The sequence below is a fragment of the Cnephaeus nilssonii genome (genome assembly GCF_951640355.1).
Source record: "Cnephaeus nilssonii genome assembly, chromosome: 11".
NCBI classification, from domain to species: Eukaryota; Metazoa; Chordata; class Mammalia; order Chiroptera; family Vespertilionidae; genus Cnephaeus; species Cnephaeus nilssonii.
In genome coordinates, this window is record NC_137082.1 from 17,771,648 (window position 1) to 17,785,814 (window position 14,167).

The 14,167-nt window shown below is 40.9% G+C and overlaps 1 protein-coding gene across 3 annotated transcripts in view; it reads left to right on the forward strand.

Annotated features, from left to right (window-relative positions):
* The first annotated feature begins 486 nt into the window (after positions 1 to 486).
* The window catches only part of DZANK1 (double zinc ribbon and ankyrin repeat domains 1), a 65,692-nt gene continuing 52,011 nt past the window's right edge, over positions 487 to 14,167 (forward strand). For 2 of the 3 annotated variants that reach the window (XR_013814222.1, XM_079784746.1), the window contains exons 1-5: positions 487 to 1,669; positions 4,475 to 4,628; positions 8,317 to 8,431; positions 9,694 to 9,787; positions 10,799 to 10,866. Coding sequence is in view for 2 of the 3 variants with exons in the window: in XM_079784746.1 (XP_079640872.1) it covers positions 1,561 to 1,669; positions 4,475 to 4,628; positions 8,317 to 8,431; positions 9,694 to 9,787; positions 10,799 to 10,866 (540 nt within the window). In the remaining variant the exon portion in view is untranslated. Of the gene's footprint in view, positions 1,670 to 4,474; positions 4,629 to 8,316; positions 8,432 to 9,291; positions 9,558 to 9,693; positions 9,788 to 10,798; positions 10,867 to 14,167 lie in introns of those variants that run through there. The other variant, XM_079784747.1, reaches the window with a different exon arrangement.

Sequence of the window (14,167 nt, forward strand, 5' to 3'; positions counted from 1 at the left end):
GTTCAAATTCTTGACCTCTACCCTGGAACTATGGTAACCAGGCATTAAGTTCATTCCTCCATTTGTTTATCTCATTTTTGGGAATACTGTCTGTGACAAAACTAAAACTCCAAGATATTCAGAGCAGCATTATTTAGAATTGCAACCACCAAAACTAGTAATATCCTTAAAACCCAACCACAAATTGATAAATAAGATTATATAAGCATATGGAAAATTGTAAATAATAGTGATGGTGCAATAAGTAAACTATAAAAATGGAATAAATATGTTGAGTGAAATCTATCCATAATCATTGGAATTTGAATAGGGTAAAGAGTGATGGGAAATTGTTGCTATATTAAGGGGGGGTGCTTTTCCTCCTGAATCCTTTGCATATTAAAAATTATGACACTGCCCAGGGAAAAGGTCAGTAAAGCCTTCACACTCATACTTATTCATAAGTATAGTAGATGGAGTGGGAGACTTTTGTATATGTTGCTTACTTTTTATATTGGTGCCATCTTTCTTTCATCTGAGGCTTGATACCCTGTCATCCTTCTAAAGTTTCTTTGCAGCTTTCAAATGCAAGAATTACTTGGTGACAACTGTAGGACCTGGAACCTGGAGCTTTCCCAAAATAGCTGACTCTAAATTAACATTTCATGCTGCATACAAAGTTACTTCTGTTTCTCTGGCATGATGACTTGCCCTGAAGCCAAGAGAGGTAGCACAGGAATAAAAGGCAGGAAAGGCTGATAATTATCCGGAGGAAGCTCAGACCATATTATTAGTGATGGTCTCTGTTCTGATGCGTTCATTTAATTTGCCCATCTATATATATAAAAGCCTAAGTGACTGGCCGACTAGCCAGTAGCTATGATGTGCACTGACCACCAGGGGGCAGACGCTCGATGCGGAGCTGCCAAGTGACAGCAACTTTGCAAAGTGCCCTTTCACACTCTGGGACCCCTTGGGGGATGTCAGACTGCCAGTTTTGGCCCCATCCCTGCAGGCCAGGCTGAGTGACCCCACCGGTGCATGAATCCATGCACCAGGCCTCTAGTTTAAAATAATTCCCTTTGCCAAGCTGGTGTGGCTCAGTGGTTGCTCATCAACTTATGAACCAGGAGGTCACAGTTCAATTCCTGGTCAGGGCACATGCCTGGGTTGCAGGCTCAATCCCCAGTGTGGAGTGTGCCAATCAATGATTCTCTCTCATCATTGAGGTTTCAGTTTCTCTCCCTCTCCCTTCCTCTTTGAAATCAATTAAAAATATATTAAAAAAATAATTCCTTTCCCCCATCTCATTCATTCATGCTCTTTTCCCAGGAGTAAGGTAATCATTTAGATAATCAAAACTCCACAGAAGACCTCAATAGCAAAAATACAGCTGAAGCAATAATTATTTCAAATAAATATTGAATAATATTTTTAGGTGATATAGTAATAGTATTCTCTTTAGTTTTTACTAGCTTTACTGTATTTAAATGAGGTACTTCTCTTCAGCATGTGTGTTCAAATATATGTGGCCGTTGGAATTTATTTTCATCTACTTTTTTAAAAATGTAAGCAGGGAAAATGACTGCTGGTTCAGTGTGTGTTCCTCAGATCATACCACTGCGAGTGCCTCAGCCTGGAAAAGCCAACCATGAAATTGATAACAATACACTTGTGGAAATGAAGTCAGGTAAAAATAAAACATATTTGAAATGCTTTAAAATATCATGGTCATACTCTTTATGTTCATCTGGTTGTTGATTTTCTTCTTTGTATATTTTCTATAACCAGGACCTTGAGAAGTTTATAAAACTTCCAAAATTTGCAACACTCATACTTGATGGTTTATAAAATGGTGCATACTAGTATTTAGATTGAGATGGTTAGCTTTGACTACCCTTTCATTTGTATAGGTACTTGACTCACTTAGGCCACGGTAAGGTGTCCCAGTGCTTCCCCAAATGTTCCCAGGATGTTCATTATTTTGCTGGGATAATAAATTTGATATACTAACACAGGCTCTCCACTCACGTTGGAGGTTGAATCCTGGCTTTGACAACCTCTAGTAATTTTTGGTATATTAATTAGCCTTTCTGAGTCTCAGTTTCCTCATTATAAGATAGTGATGATAATATCTATTATTTAGAGCCATTGTGAGGATTAAATGAGGTATGCAGGGTCTGGCATGTAATAATGCCAAAATAAATCTTAGCTGTTATTACAAAGTTAAAGCCACCTATTATTACAAAGCAATATTTTGTAATTATTATTACAAAAAACAAATATTAGGTATTATAACAAAAAACATTTCCTACTAATGCCAGAAGTGGGTATATGTATATATACACATATGTACATATATACACACATATATATTTACATATACATATGTATACTATAAGGGAGAGGGAAAGTTTTATAGATAAAGCGTATGAACAAGTACATGTTTAAAACAGACTGAGGCCCTGACCGGTTTGGCTCAGTGGATAGAGCGTGGGCCTGTGGGCTGAAGGGTCCCGGGTTCGATTCCAGTCAAGGGCATGTACCTTGGTTGCAGGCACATCCCCAGTAGTGGGTGTGCAGGAGGCAGCTGATCGATGTTTCTCTCTCATCGATGTTTCTGACTCTCTATCCCTCTCCCTTCCTCTCTGTAAAAAAATCAATAAAAAAAATATTTAAAAAAATACAACAGACTGAGATTCCAATGTACTTTATTAAGTGATATGTGTAAAAATTATTTCTGTTTTTATGTTATGACCCCTGTGCTTCCTAGGCCAAGAGTTCCAACTAAAAATATATTACATTATACTGTCTCCCTTTATCATAAAAGCTAATATTATTTTTTTTAATTTTCAAAGCAAAATACAAATTTTAATATATGTGCCCATGTCTCATAGAAATTGAATGTTTATTGACAAATGATGATTTGAATAATAGGGTATCCAAATTCTCTAATATTAAAAATGTCTCATCAATAAGAGGTTCTATAATTCAGTAACAAAAAGAATAATAATAACCCAATAAAAAATGAACAAAGGATGTGAAAGGACATTCTATAGGAAAGGAAATATAAGTGTCTCTTAAACATGTGAGAATATGCTTCTGCCTACCCCTTTACCTGCTTGCTGAGCAGACCTTATCATCTGCTTTATTACTCCATTGCATTTAATTACCATTGAACAGATTGTATATCATTTTTGTTTTTTTACTGTCTGTGTGTCCTTCCTAAAATGGAAGCTCCATGAGAGCAGGGACTTTGGTCACTGGGGTATCCCCAGTGCCTAGAACAGTGTCTGCTACATAATAGGTACTTGGTAAGTATTTGTTGAAGGAATCAATGAATCTTACTCAACATGTAAGAAATGTGAGTTAAAACAACAAGATAATAACAGATTGGTAAAAATAAAATAATTGATAGCACACGATATGGGTGTGTGGGTAAACAGGCACTTTCATGAATTGCTGGTAGCAGTGCAAGTTGTTTCAGCTCCCATGGAGGGAAGTTTGGCAATATTAACCAAAATTACAAATGCACATACCTTTTGACTCAACAGTGCTAGTTCTACATATTTTACAAATATACTTATAAAAAGAAGTTTTTTTTCAAGGTTATTCTTTACAGTGTTTGTAAGGGCAAAAGAAAGAAAAAGAAAACATTCAGATGTCCATCTGTAGTTTCATCTCTATAAAGAGAATACAACACAGCTATACTAAAGAATGAGGTCACTCTTTATGTATCAGTATAGAACAATATACAAGATATATTGTTAAATGAAAAAGAGAAATGTGTGGAACAGGGTATGATATACCACCTTTGTATAAAAAGAGTAAGTGAAATAACACGTACATTTATGCTTGTATTGATATATAATATTTTTGAAAGGATAGTCAAGATTCCATTGATTGCCTTAGGGCAGCTGATGTTGGGAGTGGGAAGGAGAGCTTTAATTGTCTATCATTTTTTGACATTTTGAATCTAGATTTATATTAATTTATTACCTTTACAAATATTCCAAGATTGTAGGAATGAATCATTTACCAAGTCCAAGTATAAAAGCATTTCTTAAGCAATACTAAAAAAAAAAAATAGCTCCTGCTTTCTAAATGGCTGTTCTAGTTTTAAAATAGACCCCTACTCTATTTGAATTAATGCCCTATTGGAAATGCAGAATAGCATAGTGGTTCAAGAGCGTGGGCTATGGATCCAGCTTACCAGGAGTCAAATCACAACTCTGCTGTTAAATGACAGATTTCTCAAGTTTTCTCAACTGTAACGTGGGTATAAAATAGGGCCTATGTAATGGGATTGTGCAGATGAAATGAGCTTATTCATGTAAGGCACAGTGCTTAGCATAGAGAAGGAACTCAATTATTGTTATTGGTATTCATTTCTACAATATATTTAAAAATCTCATTAAATAACGGACCCATCAGCATTATTCAGGGACTTGGTACTTTAATGCTAACTGCAGTTATCCTATTTCGGGTTTTTCAGATACCCCAGATGTCAGCATATATTATACCTTGGATGGCAGCAAGCCTGAATTTCTAAAGAGAATTGGTTATGGTGAAAATACTACATTTAAGTATACAAAGCCTATTACTCTGCCTGATGGAAAAATACAAGTTAAAGCTATTGCAGTCTCTAAGTAAGTTAAGAGCATGGTGATTAAAATGACTTTATAATATAATGATGTTTTAATTTTCTTTCAGTGGGAATTAGTGCTGGACTAGAGGGCATAAAAGAAAAATTATTTTAATTTCAGCATACATCTGTAACTTTTGGTTTTTGTCTTCTGCTAAGGTATACTGTAAAGTGCAGAAATCATAAGAGTACAACTTAATGAAGTGCTACATATATTAATAATATTATGTTTTTATTTTGAACTAGTGGCCCAGTGCATGAAATTCATGCACGGGCGGGGGGGGGGGGGGGGCGGTTGGCCCTCAGCCCAGCCTGCACCCTCTCCAATCTGGGACCCCTCGAGGGATGTCCGACTGCCCGTTTAGGCCCGATCCAAGTGGGATCGGGCCTAAACGGGCAGGCAGACATCCCTCTCACAATCCAGGACTGCTGGCTCCCAACTGCTCGCCTGCCTGCCTTCCTGATTGCCCCTAACCGCTTCTGCCTGCCAGCCTGATCACCCCCTAACCATTCTCCTGCCAGCCTGATTGATGCCTAACTGCTCCATTGCCAGCCTGTTTGCCCCTAACTGCCATCCCCTACAGGCCGGGTCACCCCTAACTGCCCTCCCCTGCAGGCCTGGTCCCCCCCAACTGCTCTCCACTGCAGGCCTGGGTCCCCCCCAACTGCCCTTCCCTGCAGGCCCAGTCACTCCCAACTTCCCTCCTCTGCTGGCCTGGTGACCCCTAACTGCCCTCCCCTGCAGGCCTGGTCCCCCCCCAACTGCTCTCCACTGCAGGCCTGGGTCCCCCCCAACTGTCCTTCCCTGCATGCCTGGTCACCCCCAACTTCCCTTCTCTGCCGACCTGGTCCCTCCCAACTGCCCTTCCCTGCTGGCCATCTTGTGGTGGCCATCTTGTGTCCACATGGGGGCAGGATCTTTGACCACATGGGGGCAGCCATCTTGTGTGTTGGTGTGATGGTCAATCTGCATATTACTCTTTTATTAGATAGGATACAGGGCTGGTACACGGGTGGGGCCCGGCTGGTTTGCCCTGAAGGGTGTCCCAGATCAGGGTGGGGGTTTCCTTGGGGTGTGGGGCGGCCTGGGCGAGGGGCCTGTGGTGGTTTGTAGGCCGCCCACGCCCCCTGGTGACCCAAGCGGAGGCCCTGGTATCTGGGGTTTATTTATCTTCTACAATTGAAACTTTGTAGCCTGGAGTGGAGCCAAGCCTTCTGCTTGCTCTGTGGCAGCAGCCATTTCTGTTGGGGTATGTATCTTCTATAATTGAAACTTTGTAGCCTTAAGCGGAGGCCTGGGCGGGCCAGGGTGTGCGGAAAGCTTGGCTTCCTCCATTGTTGGGGGCAACCCTAGCCTCCCGCTCTTTTCAGCTCTGTGGCTGCCGCCATTTCTGTTTGGATTTGTTTACCTTCTATAATTGAAACTTTGTAGCCTTGAGTGGAAGCCTAGGCCGGCAAGGGCAGGCGGAAAGCTTGGCTTCCTCCATTGCCTGGAAAACCAAAGCCTCCCTCCTGCTCTCTGTGGCTGTAGCCATCTTGGTTGGGTTTATTTGCATATTTGCCCTGATTGGCTGGTGGGCGTGGCTTATGGGTGTAGCGGAGTGATGGTTAATTTGCATATTACTCTTTTATTAGATAGGATTCTATATTGGAATTTCAGGAACCTTTTCAGGGTTTGGGACCTCTGAAGAGATTCATCAGGTTCTAGAGAAAATACTGTGGATATTTCTTTTATTCCCCAGGACATAGCCTACAACCACCATGACCATTCTGTTTTATGTTGTATTGATTTAATTGGCCTTGAAAGCTACTGTCACTTCCATTTGTGATAATAGCTACTTTATTCTTTTCTTTCCTAGTCAATGACTTTTATCACTTTACCAATATGGAAACACAACTTAATTTGGAAACCTTGTGTTGTAGAGAAAAACTCAATTGCTTTGCAAGTCTGTGATAGGGGAATTATTTTGTGCAGCAAGACAGGTTTGGCCACATCTTTGGAACACTATTAGGCCCCAAATCAATAACTGGCTGGCCCAGGTACTGCTTTAAAAAAGATTATCAGGCCCTGACCGGTTTGGCTCAGTGGATAGAGCGTCGGACTGTGGACTGAAGGGTCCCAGGTTCGATTCCAGGCAAGGGCATGTACCTTGGTTGCGAGTACATCCCCAGTAGTGGGTGTGCAGGAGGCAGCTGATCGATGTTTCTCTCTCATCGATGTTTCTGACTCTCTATCCCTCTCCCTTCCTCTCGGTAAAAAAATCAATAAAATTATTTAAAAAAGAAAAAGAAAAAAGATTATCAGGGCTCCCTCTGGTGGCTGAGCTACTGCATGGCTTTCTGAGGAGAGTTACAAATTCTACACCAAAGATTGTTTTGGAATTTGATAATTTTTAAAAAGAATAAATAAAAATTAAACCAAACAACCCCTTAACACACATTTTTCTTCTTTATTAAATATTGACATTTTTAGCTTTTTTCTACTTGTCAACCCACTTCTATCAAAACAAGTCTTCTTAATTAACATTAAAAATTAACAAGCTAGCCCTGGCCGGTTTGGCTCAGTGAATAGAGCATCGGCCTACGGACTGAAGGGTCCTGGGTTTGATACCAGTCAAGGGCACATGCCCAGGTTGCGGGCTCGATCCCTAGTAGGGGGTGTGCAGGAGGCAGCCAATCAATGATTCTCTCTCATCATGATGTTCTCTCCCTCTGCCTTCCTCTCTGAAATCAATAAAAACATATATATTTTAAAAAGTAGTGTTAGATGAGCTGCTGGTGCTCAGAATAAATCACCATCAGTTTTTAGTTATGAGCACCTCTAAATGACTTTCTTATGGAACTTCTTTTGCATCAAAGAGGAACAAGATTAATTGTAAAATATTATGAATAAATTGAAAACATGGTAGCATTTGAGGAATAACAGTTTAAATCTACCACAGCAACATATATTATGTTACCTACAGGAAAATTCCCTTGAGTCACATGGAATGATATACAGATAACCTGATTGTTTGTTTTAGAATAGTTTGAGACTTAAAGTATAAAATCTTTATGGTCAGTATGGTAGATAGTCTCCAAAAATGAACCATGCCTCCCAGTGTAGCCCCTCCACTGGAATGTGAGTTGGTCTTATGACTTACTTTTGACCAATAGAATATTTCAGAAATGGTGCTAGAGCTTCTGCTCTGGTCTCTTGGAACATAAACACTGGGTGAAGCCAGCCACCAGGTAGGAAGTCTGACTTCCATACTGTAAGGAAGGCCAAGCTAACCACCGAGGAAGGGAGGGAAGTAGAGAGGGAGGTAGGACGGGAGGGGGAGAGAGAAAGAATGAGAATTGAAATCCTAGCCTAGGCTGTGAGTGAGGGAAGAGACCATTTTGGACATCCAGCCAAGTTGACCTTTCAGTTGACTCCAGCCCAGCCAATATCTGACTGCAATCACATGAGAGATTGCAGATTTATTTTAAAACAGTATGTTTTGGAGCAGTTGTTACAAAGCAATAGATCACCTAAATGAGAATAATGTAAAGAAAGACTACAGAAGTTATATTTTGATTTCTTCAATTTAAAATATACTAAATTTAGTAGCTAGACTAAGGGACTTTAATAGAGTTATCTTAATTGCTATCCGGCTTTTTTGGAATATTTGTGTAATACACAGACTTTTTCTTTTTAAAATAATTTTCAGAGACTGCAGACAGAGTGGCATTGTAACAAAGATGTTTCAGGTGGAATATGAACCGCCAAATGCAGCCTCTTCAGAAGACAGTGTTGAAAACATTCTCGAAGATTCTTCAAAGCAGGCAAGTAATGAAACTATAATACATTCAGATAGTCACCACATTCTTGGTTCCTCCTTTCTCAGTGGTCACATCTTCCCTTTCATTTCATCACCACAGTCCTTCTACCCACAACCCTGGTCATTATCAACCATTGCAAAGTATCTTTGCTGATTTCCCCCCTTTGGTCCGCCTGTAGATTTTCCTACCTATCATAACCGCCCATGTTCTAGTGTCCTCACCTATTGAAGTAACAAACCTTTAGGCTGGCATCCCAAAGGGTCACTTTCTGTCCTAAGTCATCCTTTCTTGCTTTGTGACTCCCTCGTATATACTCCAGCCAAACTGAACTGTGTTTTCTGTATTCTATCACTGCTCCCCTGGCACCCACGCCTTCTCCTTTTATAAAATGCTGTGAATATGTGATTACTTCGCTCCTTGTCTATCATCCCCTTGCACTGTAAGCTCCAAAGTGGCAGAGAGTACTTCTGCCGTACTCAATTCCTTGCACAGGGCCGGTAGGAGAGGGCGGTGAGTGTATATATGTTGAATAGATGCACCAGACTAGTGGAGAAGCCCTCAGTGGGCATAGCCTTCCGTTACGTTGAAAGGATCAGAAGATGGGCCAACCCATGGGAAAGCAATAACTAAAGATTCTGTCACAGAGGTCATGTTTGGGGTGACATAAAGTTTTCTGGGGAGTCCCTTCAGCCCATCAGTGGTCCAGAGGCCAGCAGGGAGGCTGTGGAACCAAAGCAGTGGGTGTAGGTAGAACATGGGGGTTCAAGTATGATCAGGGAAGGGATCTACACAGGGCAGGGCCAGCTAGCAGAGGCTGAGCCTACATGTGTCGGCAGGTGCACAGGCTTGATCAAGCATAAGAGACTGAGTCCATGGAGAAGAAAGCCCAGAGAGGAGTGTTAAGGACTGTATGTGGGCAGGTACTGTACATAAGTCCTATCTTGGTCTGACCCACCCTGTCTTTGCTCCCTGGATTTGGTAGTTCCTCTGTTATTACTCAGACTCCCATGATGGCAACGTCCTGCCTACGTGTGCTGCTACCTGCCTCTCATCTTGACCACTTGATCTGGTGGGGCTCATGCTGCCAGCCAAGCAGCTCAGATACAAAGCTGTGTATTTCCAGAGTAAGGTGAGGCAGAAGTCACTTTGTAAATCCTTTCAAGTAAGAAGTATATGCTATGACACTGCCTCTACCATTAACTTAATGTTCGCATTTTAAAGTGGGCCTAATGAAGAGACTAACATGCAATTTTTTTCATTCCTAGGAATTGAAAAATGGATTTGTTGCACCAAAACCAAGGAAGAAATCTAAGAATGTTGAACATAAACCTGGTTGGAATGTTAACCATAGACATCTAGGTATGACATGAGAGGACGAGGTTAACATTTAGTTTTCTAAACCCCAAACAGGTTCATAACTTACTTTGTCTGCAGAAGGGTTGGAATAAGAAATACTGGAACAGTAAAGTAAGCCATAATTTGAATTTTAATGCTATCTAAGCTAATGGCTTATCCAGGAGGGCTAATCTAGCAGTCCAACAAAGTCAGGTTTATGACTCCTTGCAACACACAAGAGGATCCATGGGTTGTATCACCAAACAAAGGAAAAGATAGTAGAGGGTTTGGGGGTGAGTGGAGTTTGTGTGAAATGTAAATGAAAGCAGAGTGTTTGAAAGGCTCACAGCACAACAGGGCTAAATGTGAAGTGATTACTATCTGGTATGGGCTGCCTAAGGGAACCAGTGTTCTCTTATCTTGGAAACAACAAAGATAAATGTGACCATTGCGCTCAGAAACCCTTCTCTGAAGCTCTGCACAGGAGTTGGAAATTAGGGCTGCTTGTCGATGTCAAAGTAACTTAGGCAAGAGTCAGATGTTTCATTCTTACTGAGATGCTTTGAAACACCAGTTTCTGAAAACCTGATTTTTAGAGAAGAAGGTTTCTTGGCAGGTAAGAAACAGTGTCACTCAAAGGGAGTGCTCTTAGGACATTTTACTGCTGCTCTGTTCTGGGGAGAAATATTTCCTTATAAACTTGCAGTTGGATTTATCTATTTTTTCTAGCCTGATGTGAAATGTTTTGGAATGTAGCTGGGCAGATTTTAATTTTCTTAGTTTGGGCTAATTTTTTTCTTTCTCAGTGCTTATTCAACTGAGTGGGGGCATCTTTATGTAGTTGCTACTTTAAAGAAAGACTGTGATGACAGTGGCCCCTTATAAAAAGTTTTGCAACTATGAAGACATTTGCATGATTTTATATATATAATTATAGTTGTTCACAGAATGATGTTTTTGATGTGCTAGTATTTGTATACCTCGAGGTAGGTGAAAGAACTAAGTCTAAAACATTGAAAGATCTTTGCTTTTCAGACAGCCCCCTGGAAAGGCCCCCTTACCGTGAAGAATCGGTTTCTAGACCACCCAGAAATCCGCCCCAGGTAACTTGTAAGGAAAATCTTCAGGGTACTAAATACCTACTGCCTTTTTAATGGTCCCCATGAAATACTTTAAGGTAGTGTTTTCTCAGCCTTTCACCACGTGCCAAGAACTGTTTCAGAGCTGGGAGACTGTGTTTGATAAGAAAGCCTCCTCTACTCATAGAACTTATATTTTATTGGGGGTGGAGGTAGGCAGATAATAAATCTGTAAATAAACAAAAAATTGTAAGTTGTGATAAATATAATGAACAAAATAGCACTGGGTAATGGAATAGAGCAGTGGTTCTCAAAGTGTGGACCTCACAGACCAGTAGCGTCAGTATCACATGGGAGCAAATTTTCAGCCCTGGCTGGTTTGGCTCAGTGAATAGAGCATCGCCTGTGCATTGAAGGGTCCCGGGTTCACTTCCGGTCAGGGGCACATGCCCGTGTTGTGGGCTCGGTCCCCGCTTGGGGAGCATGCGGGAGGTGGCTGATCAATGATTTTCTCTCATCGTGATTTTCTATCTCTCTCTTCCTCTTCCTTCCTCCCTTTCTGAAATCAATAAAAAAAAAATATTTTAAAAAAGGAAATGCAAATTTTCAGGCCCTTCTCCAGGTCTACTGAATTAGGGACTTGGGAGGTGGGCCCACTAATCTGTTTTAATTAGCCCTTTTTCTGATACACACTCAAGTAGAGAATGACCATGAAGGAAGGACAGTATTCTAATTCAGGGTAATAAAAGAGGGCTTCCTTGAAAATATGACATTTGAATTGAGCCTTCAAGATGAACAGAAGCCAACCCTGTAAAGATCTTGGCAACAGTAATAGCAAGTACACAAAAGGGGGATTACAAGGAGGCTGGTGTGGAGAGAAAGGTAAGAGATGAGGTGCGAGAAGTAGACTGGGGCCAGCGCATGAAGAACTGTGGTTCTCAAGCATCACTGCACATGAGAATCACCTGAGGGGTTTCAAACCAATCTCAGGGAGCCAACCTCAGGAATTCTGATTTAATTGGTCTGATATGGGGTTTGGGCTTGGTTTTATTTTATATTATTTTTAAAATTCACCCACAAGTGATTCTAATGATCAGGCATGGTTGGAAATAGCAGATGCTATAGGTGAGTCCCATTGTAAGGAGTTTGATTTTTAAAAAAGTATATTTTATTGATTTTTTACAGAGAGGAAGGGAGAGGAATAGAGAGTTAGAAACATCGATGAGAGAGAAACATCGATCAGCTGCCTCCTGCACACCTCCCACTGGGGATGTGCCCGCAACCAAGATACATGCCCTTGACCGGGATCGAACCCAGGACCCCTGAGTCCGCAGGCTGACGCTCTATCCACTGAGCCAAACCGGTCAGGGCAGGAGTTTGATTTTTTAATTGTAAAGGAAATTCATTTGGATGCTAAGACATGATCTTATTTCATTTAAAAGAAGAGAAGGGGGCTCTGGCTAGTGTGGCTCAGTTGGTTGAGCTTTGTCTCATACACTGAGAGGTCGCCAGTTTGATTCCCAGTCAGGGCAGAAGACCGGGTTGCAGGCTCAATCCCCAGCAGAAGGCAGCCCATCAATATTTATTTCTCTCTCTCCATTCCTCTCTCAAATCAGTTTTGAATAACATTTTTAAAAAAATAAGAGGAGGGGAATAAAAGTTTTCTCTTTGGCCACAGTATGGGGATTGGGCTGTAGAGGAATAAGAGGGGAATATCATTTGGGAGAGATGAGAGATGAAGGTGGTTTCTACCAGGGTTGTGAAAATGGTGATCATAGGAGGCAGTGGGAATCCAGATGTGTTTTGGAGATAGAGCTGACAGTTTTGGCTGAGGGATTAGATAGATAAGATGAGGGGAAAGAAAGAGTCAAGAGTGACTCTCAAGGTTCTGCCCTGAGCATCTGGAGGTGATGGTATCATTAATTGAGATGAGGAAGATGAGGGAGGAGCAGGTGTTCAAAGACTCATTAGAAATTCAAGTGGAGGCCCTGGCCAGGTAGCTCAGTCAGAGCATCATCTTGATATGCAAGGTTGTGGGTTCGATTTCCCATTAGGGAAAACCAAGAAGCAACAATGAATGCATAAATAAGTGGAACAATAAATCTATCTCCCTCTCTCTTTTTTAAAAAAAATATATTTTATTGATTTTTTACAGAGAGGAACAGAGAGGGCTAGAGAGTTAGAAACATCAATCAGCTGCCTCCTGCACACCCCGCTCTAGGGATGTGCCTGCAACCTAGGTACATGCCCTTGACCAGAATCGAACCTGGGACCCTTCAGTCCACAGGCTGACGCTCTATCCATTGAGCCAAACCGGTTAGGGCTCCCTTTCTCTTAATCAATAAATTAAAAAAATTCAAGTGGAGGTGTTAAATACACCATTGGCCATGCAAGTTCAAACCCAGGATAGAGTCCCGGGCTGGAAATACATATATGTGGGAATATTTAATATACCAGAGTGGGCAAAAGTAGGTTTACAGTTGTTCATATGGAAAATATAATAATTAATAAATAAGGGTGTCCAGAAAAAGAAGATAGCACAAGACAAAATCCTTGACTTTAGAGGTTGAGTAGAAGAGGAAGAACCTGAGAAGTAGGAAGAAAGCAAAACAAACATAGAAAGCCAAGAGAAGAAAGGGTTTCGGAAGAAGACAGTGGTCATCTATGTCAAATGTTACTGGGATTCAAATTAGACAAGGACAGGGACTTGCCCATTGGATTTAAACAAGATGGAGGTGATTTATAATAAGAAATAAAAGCTATATCAATATATTTTTTACCATATAATACAAGAAAGATGCCCTTATACTAGTGGCCAACTACTACTACTGTTATAGCAATTTGATTTTTCAATGTTTATAAAATCCAATTAGAATTGGCATATAATGCAACCCAAGAGCTCTTTGAGCCCCAGGTAGAGCATATATGGAGTCACATTTTTTATACAGCAGCAACTGCTTCTTATGTACTCATGATTCCAAGTCTGGTCACACGTATAATCTATAATAATAAAAGTGTAATATGCTAATTAGACTGGACAGCCGAATGACCTTCTGGAAATGCACACTGAAGTATTTAGAGACAGGGCATCATGACTGCAGCTTATTCTCCATGATTCAGAGAGAGAGAGAAAGAGAGTGAGAGAGAGCGTGTGCGTGCACTTGGGCAAATGTTAACATGAACAGTTGGTCATACTGGTTATACAGGAGTTATTTGTACAATCCTTGCAACTTTTCTGTAAGTTTGAAATTATCAAAAGAAAGTTTTATAAGAATAAAATAAAATGGGGGTAATAGTACTCAAGTCATAAGGTCATTGTGAAGTG